We start from the raw sequence: 12,539 nt of genomic DNA, 5'->3' as shown, positions 1-12,539 counted from the left end.
GTTTATTTCAGCTCACTAATGCCTAGGATATCAATGTTGATGCTTTCCATTTAATTTATGATGATTTTGAATTTTCCTATTAATGTATGTTTGCAGCTGTTTCTTCTCATTTTGAGTTGTGCCATATTAGAAAAAGAAGGTCCTGAAAGCTTGACTCCATCCATGTCATTAAGGTCAGCTCTACTTTGAGGAAGCAGCTCTTCCCCAGTTGCATTTTGAGTGCTTTCCATTCTGAGGAGCTCGTCTTCTGACGCTATATCAGATAATGTTCCACTACTATTCTTAAGGTTTTCACTGGCTAATTTTTTTCAGATGTAAACTGCCAGGTCTTTCTTCCTGGTCTGTCTTAGTCTGGGAGCTCAGCTGAAATCTGTCTACCATGGGTGACCCTGCTGGTATTTGAAATACTGGTGACATAACTCCAGCATCACAGCAACACTCAAGACACCACAGTACAACAAAGTGACAGATGCTTGGTGGAATAGTACTATAACTCTTAAAATAGGTATGGCATATTATTTAATGGAATTGATGGTTGATGGGAAAATTGTTTAAATAATTCTTTAAAAAGTTATTGAGTTTCCTGGGAATAAAGTCAAAATAATTATTACTTTTATTAATTAGTGAAGAAATTTTGATAGTAAAAACAAATATAAAGGAAAAAAATTGCATATAATCCCACTGCTCAAAGATATCTAAAATATCATCAATTTTGCTGTATTTTCTTGAGATCTTTTTTTGTTTGTATTGTTTATAAAATTTTCACCCACAATTTCGATGTTAGTATATATAATACCTAGTACACAGTCAAGCATAGCACATTGAACACATTCACTAAATCTATACTGAATATAGTATTTTCCACTTAAAATATTGTGAACATGTTAATAACATTCATAAAAAATATTATTTTTTAAATGGCTGACATTAACAGCATATAACTGCACCATAAATTATATAATCTTCAACTTATGAAATATATAGAAGGCTTTCCATCTAATTTTTTGATGTTCCAAATAACATGTCTGTAAACATCCTTATGATAAATCATTAGTTGCATCTCTGGTACTGAGTCAAAGTTCTTGAGACATATTGATAATTTACTTTCCAGGAAAATTTTGTTGATTTGCACTCTTAACAGTAGTATAAAGGAGTAATCATTGCATTGCATTTTATTCAGAACTAAATATCATTAATATCACACGCAAGCAAAATTCTGCTGAAGATCATTCAAAAACGGCTGCAGCAGTGTATCGACAGGGAACTGCCAGAAATTCAGGCTAATTTCAGAAGAGGATGTGGAACCAGGGTTATCATTGCTGATGTCAGATGGATCCTGGCTGAAAGCAGAGAATACCAGAAGGATGTTTACCTGTGTTTCATTGACTATGCAAAGGCATTCGACTGTGTGGATCATATCAAATTATGGATAACGTTGCAAAGAATGGGAATTCCAGAACACTTAATTGTGCTCATGAAGAACCTTTACATAGATCAAGAGGCAGTTGTTTGGACAGAACACGGGGATACTGCATGGTTTAAAGTCAGGAAAGGTGTGCATCAGGGTTATATTCTTTCACCATACCTATTTAGCCTGTATGCTGAGCAAATAATCCAAGAAGCTAGACTGTATGAAGAAGAATGGGGCATCAGGATTGGAGGAAGACTCATTAACAACCTGCGTTATGCAGATGACACAATCTTGCTTGCTGAAAGTGAAGAGGACTTGAAGCACTTATTAATGAAGATCAAAGACCACAGCCTTCAGTATGGATTGCACTTCAACTTAAAGAAAACAAAAATCCTCACAACTGAACCAATAAGCAACATGATAAACAGAGAAAAGATTTGTCAAGTATTTCATTTTACTTGGATCCATAATCAACACCCATGGCAGCAGCAGTCAAGAAACAAAAGATGGGTTGCATTGGGTAAATCTACTGCAAAGGACCTCTTTAAAATGTTGAAGAGCAAAGATGTCACCTTGAAGAGTAGGGTGTGCCTGACCCAAGCCATGGTATTTTCAATTGCATCATATGCATGTGAAAGCTGGACAGTGAATAAGGAAGGCCAAAGAATTGACGCCTTTGAATTGTGGTGTTGGAGAAGAATATTGAATATACCACGGACTGCCAAAAGAATGAACATATCTGTCTTGGAAAAAGTACAACCAGAATGTTCCTTAGAAGCAAGGATGGCAAGACTGCATCTTACATACTTTGGACATGTTGCCAGGAGGGATCAGTCCCTGGAGAAGGACATCATGCTTGGCAGAGTACAGGGTCAGTGGAAAAGAGGAGGACCATCAACGAGGTGGATTGACACAGTGGCTGCAAGAATGAGTTCAAGTATAACAATGATTGTAAAGATGGCTCAGGACTGGGCAGTGTTTCATTCTGTTGTGCATAGGGCGCTATGAGTTGGAACCGACTCGAGGGCACCTAAGAACAACAACAAGCATCCATATTCCCTAAAACTTTGCTAATTTGGTAGATCTAAAACGGTTATCTTTTTTTTTTTTTTTAAATCAATATGGCTGAAGAGTTTTCATATATTCATTATTATATAACATTTTCATCTCTTCAGTTTTTTTTTTTTCAGTTTAATATATGGCTATATCACTAATTGGAAACCCTGGTGGCGTAGTGGTTAAGTGCTATGGCTGCTAACCAAGAGGTTGGCAGTTCGAATCTGCCAGGTGCTCCTTGGAAACTCTACGGGGCAGTTCTACTCTGTCCTATAGGGTCGCTATGAGTCGGAATTAGACTTGACAGCAGTGGCTGGTTGGTTTGATATCACTAATTTGAATTTTTTATACTTCAGAGAAGTATTATCATTATTTGCTATCCTTCTCATTTAAAAAGCCCTGTGATCATTAAGGTTGTTTGTCAACTTGGCTGGGCCATGATTCTCAGTGGTTCGGCAGTTGTGCTGTAGTTTGGCAGTCATATGATGATGTGATCACTTCCCTGATGAGATTTCTGAGTAACCATCAGTTGATAGGTAGTTTCTTTGTGGGTGTGGTCTTCATCCAATATAGGTGGATGTTCGGGCAAGGCTCGTGGGTTTTTGTTAGCTCTGGATCCTGCAGCTGGCTCCTGTTTGTCTGACCTCTGGTTTTTGGGACTTGAGCTAGTAGCTTACCTGCTGTCTTGTCTGCTGATCTTGGGATTCATCCGTCTTCACAGCCTGTGAGCCAGAGCCCTGCTGTCTGACTTGCCAATCTTGGGTTGGCCAGCCCCAGAAGCTACATGAATCAGGAGAAGCCTCCAACTGATTCATAGACTGAGGACATTCCAGCCTCTAAAGCTGCATGAGCCATTTCATTAATATAAATCGCTCTTTACATATATTTATATGCTTTACTGGTTTTGCGTCTCTAGACAACCTAGCCTAAGACAAGCCCCAAAGGAAAACAATTTTCAAGATTATAGATCTTGTTAAAAATTCAGTGAAATAAAAACTAGCTGCATGGCCACATATTTATTTTACCTTTCAAAATATATACCAATTGGTAATGGAATTTATACATTTTGGCAAATTCTGAGCATATTTAGAGGAAGATACTTGGAATGTCAGAATTTGAGGAATTTTTCATCAGAAAGCCCTTGGTTCTTAGATCAAATCAAAATGTCCCTCTATTAAAAACCAGAGTATATTCTAAAATGGCAGATTCCAAATGCAAAAAAGACCTTAATTAAGAATTTTGGAGCATTATACCCTAATTTAGCTTGATTTATTGCTTAAGTGGGGGTGGCAATTTCAATAGAGAATCTGTAATGGTTTGCTTTCTAAATAGATTATAGAAGTTGGACCTGGCTAAGTTCTATGAAAATTACCAAAGTTTCAGAAAATTGGCAATGATGATAATATCTAACAGTTATGAAGCACTTTTTTCCAAATTCAGTGCTGGGTGCTAGTATTTTACATGTTATCTCATTGCAAGTCCATGAGTTCTCAAGAATCTGCCATGTCCACAACTTAATTTTTTTTAAATTAAATCAAACACACAGAAATCACATTTTGGATCACTGATTCTGCTAGTGTGGCCATATCTGTTTGAAACAAGAATCAGTGCCTTGGCAAAAGTCAACCAGCAGGCTATGAGATGAGCAGAAACTCATCCCATTAGCAACACTACATAACAGGTAGCATTCACTTGGAAACAAACTCAGAATTTAAGATTTGTATGTAGTAGGTTTATTAGGATGTGCTCTTGGGAACAATACCTGGGAGGAGTGTAGAAGGCAGAACTAGGCACAAGGAGAGTTTCAACAGTAATGCCCTTGCAACAGAGATTTCATCCAATTCTATGAAGAGTTCTGGAGCTGGGCTGGCACTTAAGAATTGTCCCAACTGAGGCAAGAGGGCCAGCTTTTGTGTCCCCATATTGACCAGTCATCAGACACAGGCCTCCCTCAAGTAGGGAACATAACCTTGCGTGTGACAGCTTCTTTTTTCCAGGGCAATTACTGAAGAGGGACTCAGCTGTGATCCATCAGCAGCCAATATTCCCAGGAGCTGGGGGAGTAACTGCTTGGTCTTCAAAGGGTTTCTGGGCTGTGTACCATGGCATCCACTACAGTTTTACAGAGTTTTGAATGCAGGATGCACTAAGATGGTAAGAAGCAGAAGTATAGATCACAGAGCGGTGGACAGAGACTGAGCCATGAAAATGGTTGGGTTATTATAGTATGAGCAAAAAGATAATTAGGTCTCAACAAAAATTTTTCGATCTCTTGAGAGGCCAAGTTGTATCCATAACAACGATCAATGAAAGTTCAGCTCTCCATAAATGCTACGTGATTGTGAGTGAATTTCCTCTGTTTTCCCTTCCTGTTTCTTAATAAAGCAAACCTAAAAAACATGGATATCTCAGTAGCTCAACTTTGAAGTGTACCTTATTCAAGGATATGTAACAACATGTGCAGATCATTTCCAGAAGAACATGGAAAATGTTAAAAATTTGTGGAGATTATGAACTTGCTTACTTAAGTTGAAAATTGTTATATTTTCCCATTGAATTAAACTTTTTTTTTTTTAAATTATGAAGTGACCCTTGATATACTTAATCTTTTTTCTTTTTCTTAAACTTTAGTTTAACTGGTATGACTATAGCTTCCAGTTTTCTTTTGGTTAATATTCACCTAGTTTATTTTTTTTCACCTTTTTAGCTGTAATTTTTCCTATGTGTCTTTGTTATCTAGTGCTGCTGTAACAGAAATACCACAAGTGGGTAGCTTAAACAAGCAGAAATTTATTCACCCACAGTTTAGGAGTCTAGAAGTCTGAATTCAGGGTGCCAGATTTGGGGAAAGGCTTTTTCTCTGTTGGCTGTGGAGGAAGATCTTTGTCTCTTCTGAGCTTCTGCTCCTGGGAGATGTTCATGTGGCTTGGCATCTGTCTTCCCCTCTCTGCTTGCTCTCTTGCTTGTTTAATCTCTTATACCTCAAAAGAGATTCACTCGAAACACATGCTACATTAATCCTGCTTCATTGGTATAACAAAGACAAACCATTCCCAGATGGGATTATAACCACAGGCATAGAGATTAGTATTCACAACACATATTTTTGGAGGACACCATAATAATATGTTTTTAGGCTTTTGGTAAATAGCATATAGCTAGCTATTTTAATTTTTTAATTATACTTTAGATGTAGGTTTACAGAGAAAGGTAGTTTCTCATTCAACAATACACATATGATTTTGTGATATTGGTTGACAACCTCACAACATGTCCACACTCCCCTTCTCGATCTTGAGTTCCCCATTACCAGCTTTCCTGTCCCTCTGCCCTTCTCGTCCTTGCCCCTGGACTGGTGTCCATTTAATCTCATTTTTTTTTTATAGGTCTGTCAAATCTTTGGCTGAAGGGTGAACCTCAGGAGTGACTTCAGTACTGAGCTATAAGGGTGTCCGGGGGCCATACTCTCGGGGTTTCTCCAATCTCTGTCAGACCAGTAAGTCTGGGTTTTTTTTTTTTGTGTGTGTGAGTTAAAATTTTGTTCTATATTTTTCTCCAGTTCTGTCCCGGACCCTCTATTGTGATCCCTGTCAGAGCAGTTGGTGGTGATAGGTGGGTACCATCTGGTTGTGCTGGACTCAGTCTGGTGCAGGCTGTAGTAGTTGTAGTTAGTCCTTTGGAGTAATCTTTCCCTTATGTCTTTGGTTTTCTTCATTCTTCCTTGCTCCAGATGGGATGAGACCAGTGGAGAATCTTAGACAGCCATTCACAAGCTTTTAAGACCCAGATGCTACTCACCAAAGTAGAATGTAGAACATTTTATCAACTATGTTGTACCAGTTGAGCTGGATGCCCCCCAAGGACCATGGTCCTCTCAGCCCAGTAATTTGGTTCCCTCAGGGAGTTTGGATGTGTCTATGGAGCTTCCATGACTTTGATTTGGACAAGTTGTGCTGGCTTCCCCAGTACTGTGTGCTGTTTTACCCTTCACCAAATTTACCATTTATCTATTGTCTAAATAGATATTGTTTTTCCCTCCCGTCCTTCCCATCATTCCCCTCCCTTATAACAAAATGTGTGTGAACCTTTTCATGAGTTTTTACAGTTGTGTTCTCATAGAGTATTTGTCCTTTTGTGATTGATTTATTTCACTTAGCCTAATGCTCTCCAAATTCATCCATGTTGTGAGATGTTTCACAGATTCATTTCTTGTTCTTTGTTGCACAGTATTCCATTGTTTGTTTATCCATTCATCTGTTGATGGGCGCCTAGGTTGTTTCCATCTTTTTGCTATTGTGAACAATGCTGCAATTAGTTGGCTATTTTAAAATCCCTGTCTTTTCAGTGGGTTTAGTTTATTTAAATTTATCAGTGTTTTGGACTTTTTCTATTGTGTTTATTTGTGCATTTTTATTTTTCCTACTTTTTAATGGTCCTTTTTTTCTTTTTTGACTTTGACATTCTCATTAGTTAGAAGCTAGTCACAGGTTCTTGCAAACTGAAAAAAAGAAAATGTAAAAAACACAATCTCAGGAACTGAATTTTGGTGAGATGATTATACAAGGGCATGACTCATTGCGGAGGTCACTTTAGAGTGTGTCAGACAATAAGGAATTCAGTAGTGAAGGGGCCAATGGGATCTTGGTGAAGCTTGGTTGTGGCTGTCCTCTACATGCAGGGTTGACCTTGTGTATTAGTTTCCTAGGTCTGCCATATGAAATTATCATAAACTGGGTGGTTTAAAACAATAAAAAATTAATTCTCTCACAGTTTTGGAGGCTAGAAGTCCAAAATTAAGCTATCAGTAGGGCCACACTCTCTCTGAAGGCAGTAGGGAAGAATCCTTCCTTGCCTCTTCTAACTTCTGATGGCTCCTGGGAATTGTTGCCATTCCTTAGCTTGTAGCTGCATCATTCTAATCCCTACCTGTCTTCATATGGCCCTCTTCTCTCTCTTGTCTCTGTGTCCTCTCCTCTTCTTATAAGTATACCCATCATTGCATCTAGGGCCCACCCTAAATTCAGGATGATTTCACCTTGAGATCCTTAAGTAATGACACCTGCAAAGATGCAATTTCCAAATAAGGTCACATTTGAAGGTTATAAATGTGGTGAATATGAATTTTAGGGGGACACTATTCAACCCTGTCATGGAAACTGGGCTCCATTAGTTATCAATGAGAATTAAAGGATTCCTGATTGGCAGAGCCCAGATAGCCGTATCAACAGTCAGAGGTAATCTAGACATAATTACTAAAATGAGCAACAGAACCAGAGTAGCATTTAGCATTCTTGACCCACAGGGATCTGTGGTAATGGCTAATAGATCATGATGTTCCTAGGAGCAATATAGGTGAAAAGCAGGGTAGGGTGTTTCTCAACTTATGAACAACACTGATGATCTCATAAAGGGTTCTCAATAACTAACTGAAGAAGAGAAGAACACTTAAACGTGGTTCCCAAATGGTTTGGCATGTTCTTGCTAGTTATCCTAGTGAATGGCCAACAGTCTCCTGGGCTGACTGATTTATTAAGCATCATGCCTATGGCCCATCATACTTTTAGGAATGCACAAATATGTTTTAATTTTAATTTTTTAAATCAAAAGTCAGTATAATACATAATAATGAATCCAGCATGCACCATATTAGTCTTTATACCAATGCAGTCATAAAATAAAATCATATATCTATTTATATAAAACCAAAAAAACCAAACCCAGTGCCGTTGAGTTGATTCTGACTCATAGTGACCCTATGGGACAGAGTAGAACTGCCCCATAAAGTTTCTAAGAAGCGCCGACCCTTAGGTTAGCAGCCATAGCACTTAACCACTAGGCCACCAGGGTTTCCTCTATTTATATACACATATAAATTTGTTATTGTTAGGTGCTGTTGAATCATTTTTGACTTATAACAACCCCATCTAACAGAGTAGAACTACCCCACAGGCTTTCTTGGCTGTAATCTTTACGGAAAGAGATCACAAGGTCTCCCACAGAGTGTCTGAGTGGGTTCAAACTGCTAACTTTTGGGTGAGCAGCTGAGTGCTTAAGTTTCTGCCACCTGTACCCACTCCCACTGAGTCAATTCTGGCTCACTGCTCCACCAGGGCTCCTTATATATGTGTGTATGTAGGGGGAGGGAGAGAAAGAGAGGTGTACCTATGAAGGCAAAAATGTTGAAGGTCCATGAAAGCCATAATGCAATCCTACTGGTCACAGTGGGGGAGACCTGAGGACTATTTATTATATATACAAGTGTGGTGTTTAAAGGTCCTCAGTGGGATCCAGCCTACCCTTCAATCAATGGGCCTTAGGTCTGGGAATTGATCTAGATCTACAAATTGGATGAAGGACTATGATTATCCATTGTAGCTTCCTGCAGAAATCTTTATATACTGTATCTTATGGTGTCTCTCTGGAATGCAGTTGTGTCCTACTACTTGCAGGATAAATCTCTGAGCCCTTAAAGTGACACACATGACCCCTCAGGATGTGATCAATTTACTTTCTAGTCTCTTCACCTCTGTTTCTCATCCTACTAGTCTAAGTCCCTGAACATTCTGAACTCTCTCAGACCCCTATCCTTTTTTGTCCAGTTGTGTTCCTTCTTTTTCTTTACTCTCTACCTCTGCTGGATTGAAAGGTGATTCTGGATTTACACAGCGCTTACCTGCCACATTTCTCAATGACATGTAGTGGTCTATTTTTTGTCTGTTAGAGTGCTGCTTTTTTCATACTCCTGGCACGGTGCTGGTAAGGGGCGGGTACTCAGTAGATATTAGGCTCTTTGATCCAAAGAGGAAAACAGCATTGCAACAGTTCATTACTAATCACTCTTCAATTGAAACATTTCAGGCTATTTTCAGTTTCACTCCTATTATCTTTCGTTTATCGTCTCTTGTCTCTTCGTAGTCTTTCCCGACCCACCTACATACAACTCTGAGACCACAGAGACAGCCAGCCTGAACTTCCCTCCAGGAGTCCCAGAAGGCCATCGGGTGGTACTCCCCCCCACCGCGGAAGCCACGTCCGCAGGCTGACGTCACGCGTAGCGCTTACGTTTCTCCGTCGGGCCCTCCTGTCAGTTCCTTCCTGGCTGGTGTTTTTTTTTTTTTTTTGGCATTAGTCGGGGCAGCCTGAGTTCTGTTGGTTCTGGAGGCTGACAACGACGAGTGCCAAAGGCGAGGCCTCGCAGAACCTTGTTTTCTCAAACCAAGGTGATTTTTTTCCGAGAACGACGCGCGGGCAGCCAAGGGCACGCCCCCAAGCGCTCGCCCTGGTTTCCCTGGGAACGGCGCGAGCGGGCCGGGTGCTGGGTGGGAGCGCGCGTGCGCGGTGCGCGGCGTTTGCTCGGACCGGGGGTAATGGTGGTGGGCGTTTGATTCTGACAGACCATGGCCAATTTCTCCCGCGACGACGAGGCGATGCTGCAGGCGATGCTGAGGCAGCTGTTCCAGAGCGTGAAGGAGAAAATCACGGGCGCTCCCTCCCTGGAGTGCGCGGAGGAGATCCTCTTACATCTGGAGGAAACTGATGAAAATTTTCACAAGTAAAATTACTTTTGATGTCTTAAGCAAACAAACTGATCCAGAAAAGATCAAATGTAGTTAGATAAAGAACGTTTGTTTTTGTTAAATTAGTGCTGAAGTTAGAGATTCATTTTTTTCTTTTTATTACCCAAATGGCGAATATATCATTTTTCTGTAGTACTCGTTTCCAAGCGTTTCTGCCTCTGTTTTTACTGTCACAGCATACCGATTGTCCACGTTTTCCTTCAGCAGCATAGTAACTTTAACTGTAAATTATTCATGTTCTTTTAAGAATGATTCTATTACTTCTAGGAATTCCAGTCACTATACCTACAAACAATGAGTTCCCAAGATCCCTATTCCTTTGCCTATCCCATTACTTGAGCTGCATCAATCATCCACTCAGTACAGCAGGGAATAGTAAAGTGAAAAGGGTATTAACTTTCTCAGAAGTAGCTTACGTTCCTGTAAAGGGGTAAGGCACATACCCCAATGTCTGTAACATACGTCAGGAATATAATTCCGTAGAAGAGGTAGAGACTGTTCTGCCTCTGGGAGCAGTTGAGAATGGAAGTTTAATCAGGGAGGTGCCATTTGAGGTGGATCTTAAAGGGTATGTTTCTTTAGAGACTTGTGTTTTTCTTTTAATTGGGCTCATATAATTTAAATTAAGTCTCTCAATTTAAAAGTTATCTCTAGGTACCTCACCATGATTGTTAGTAATTTTAATTCGGTATTTGCATTTCATTTTGATCTCATAGAGATAACATTACATTTTCGTTTGTTATGTTACTTTTACTGACTCTTAAGTGCTCTGAAGTTCTACTTATCTGGAATTCCTACCAATGTCATATATGAGTATCAGGGGAGTCCTTGAGCCCTGGAAATTCAGAAGTTTGTGCTTACTTGTAGTTTTATGGGAGGAGCATTTATAGTTTTCATCAGATTTTCAAGACATTTTAAAAACTTTGGAAAAAAATATTTTAGGAATTCTTAATATAGAGTTCCTTATTTCTCTAATGTTTCTGATTATATAGTTTCTATCTCCATGATTTTCTTATTTATCTTCTCAATAAATACACTACTAATAGTTGTTATTGAATGATGGTAATCTTCATTTTGGAGATACTAGAGACCAGCTTTTTTTGGTTAGCTATTATTATTTAAATAGTAGAATATAGAAAAATTAGAACTTTCTCACATACATGTTTGGTTATTAATATTGCATAAACTTATGCAATGCTAGTTGACCTCACACAAGTCCATCAAATGTTAAGTTTGGAATTTCAGTGTGGGTATTTATTTCACATGCAATTAGTTGCTTAAATAATTTTTAAATTACTGAGTCAGTTTTTGGTAGGATCATATTCTAAGAATTTTTTCATTTCATCTAAATTTTCAGATTGATTTGTTTAAAGTTTCTCGTTAATATCCTATTCCACCAAATATCCCATTATCTTTTTAATATTTCCAGTACCTGTAGTTATGTCCCTTTTTTTTTTTCGGAGGGAGCCTTTTCTCTTTTGTTCATGATCTATCATCATGCCGGAGGTGTGTACTTTTATTAGTCTTTTCAAAGAACAGCTTTTGGCTTCATTTTTCCTTTCTAGTATGTGTTTGGAAAGCCTGGTGGCATAGTGGGTAAGTGCTATGGCTGCTAAACGAAAGTTTGGCAGCTCAAATCTTCCACGTACTTCTTCAAAACTCTATGGGGCAGTTCTCCTCTGTCCTGTAGGGTCGCTATGAGTTGGAATTGACTCGAAAGCAATGAATTTTTTTTTTTTGGTAGTATGTGTTTATTTTTTATTTTATTAATTTCTGCTCATAATTTTTTTCTTCTTGAAATTTTTTTAGCTTTGTGATGAATGCATAGCTCATTAATTTTCAGTATTTCTTTTTAACATAAACATTTAGGACTTCACATTTCTTTTTAAGAATTTAGCTGTGTCAATTTTAAAATACTTTTCAAGTTAAACTTCATTGTAGTTACTCTCTACCTAAACCTACCTACTGCCATCGAGTCGAGTAGTTACTCTCAGTAGTCTAATATTCTCGTAATAACATTACTCTTCTTCAACAGCTCATTAGGCAGATTAATGCTTGCTGATTAACATGCATAGTTGATATTTACTGTTTACTAAAGAGATTTAAGGAACCCTGGTTGCACAAACGTTAAGCACTTGACTGCTAACCAAAGGGCTGGCAGTTCAAACCCTCCAGTGGCTCTGTGGGCAAAAAGACCTGGCAATCTGTTCCCGTAAAAGATTACAATCTAGGAAACCCTATGGGGCAATTCTGCTCTGTTGCATGGGGTTGCTGTGAGTCACAATTGACTCCAAAGCACACAACAACGAGATTTACTTGAGGCTTGCCAAAAATGCAACCAGGCTGAAGTTATAAACAGTTTGTACTCATAAACGATAGTAAGCTCTTCGAGTGTTGGCTGCACTAGCCTGAGAGCTTTGTCTTAGGAGGAGAGAATCTTTTAATGTAGGAGAGGAAAAGAGAGAGCAATGTCTTTGGCATCTTTGGCATCTTCT

The 12,539-nt window shown here is 38.9% G+C and overlaps 1 protein-coding gene across 3 annotated transcripts in view; it reads left to right on the top strand.

The window, feature by feature from the left end:
• The first annotated feature begins 5,861 nt into the window (after positions 1 to 5,861).
• The window catches only part of TBC1D32 (TBC1 domain family member 32), a 268,104-nt gene continuing 261,426 nt past the window's right edge, over positions 5,862 to 12,539 (top strand). Inside the window, exons 1-3 of one of the 3 annotated variants that reach the window (XM_049900007.1) lie at positions 5,862 to 5,963; positions 9,383 to 9,687; positions 9,862 to 10,019. In XM_049900007.1, the coding sequence (XP_049755964.1) occupies positions 9,865 to 10,019 (155 nt within the window). In that variant the 5' untranslated portion in view covers positions 5,862 to 5,963; positions 9,383 to 9,687; positions 9,862 to 9,864. Of the gene's footprint in view, positions 5,964 to 9,382; positions 9,688 to 9,728; positions 10,020 to 12,539 lie in introns of those variants that run through there. The other 2 variants (XM_049900015.1, XM_049900000.1) reach the window with 2 other exon arrangements.

Source organism: Elephas maximus, chromosome 1 (assembly GCF_024166365.1).
Source record: "Elephas maximus indicus isolate mEleMax1 chromosome 1, mEleMax1 primary haplotype, whole genome shotgun sequence".
Taxonomy (NCBI): domain Eukaryota; kingdom Metazoa; phylum Chordata; class Mammalia; order Proboscidea; family Elephantidae; genus Elephas; species Elephas maximus.
The sequence above is the reverse complement of the archived record's forward strand: the minus strand, read 5'-3'. Positions and strand labels throughout refer to the sequence as shown.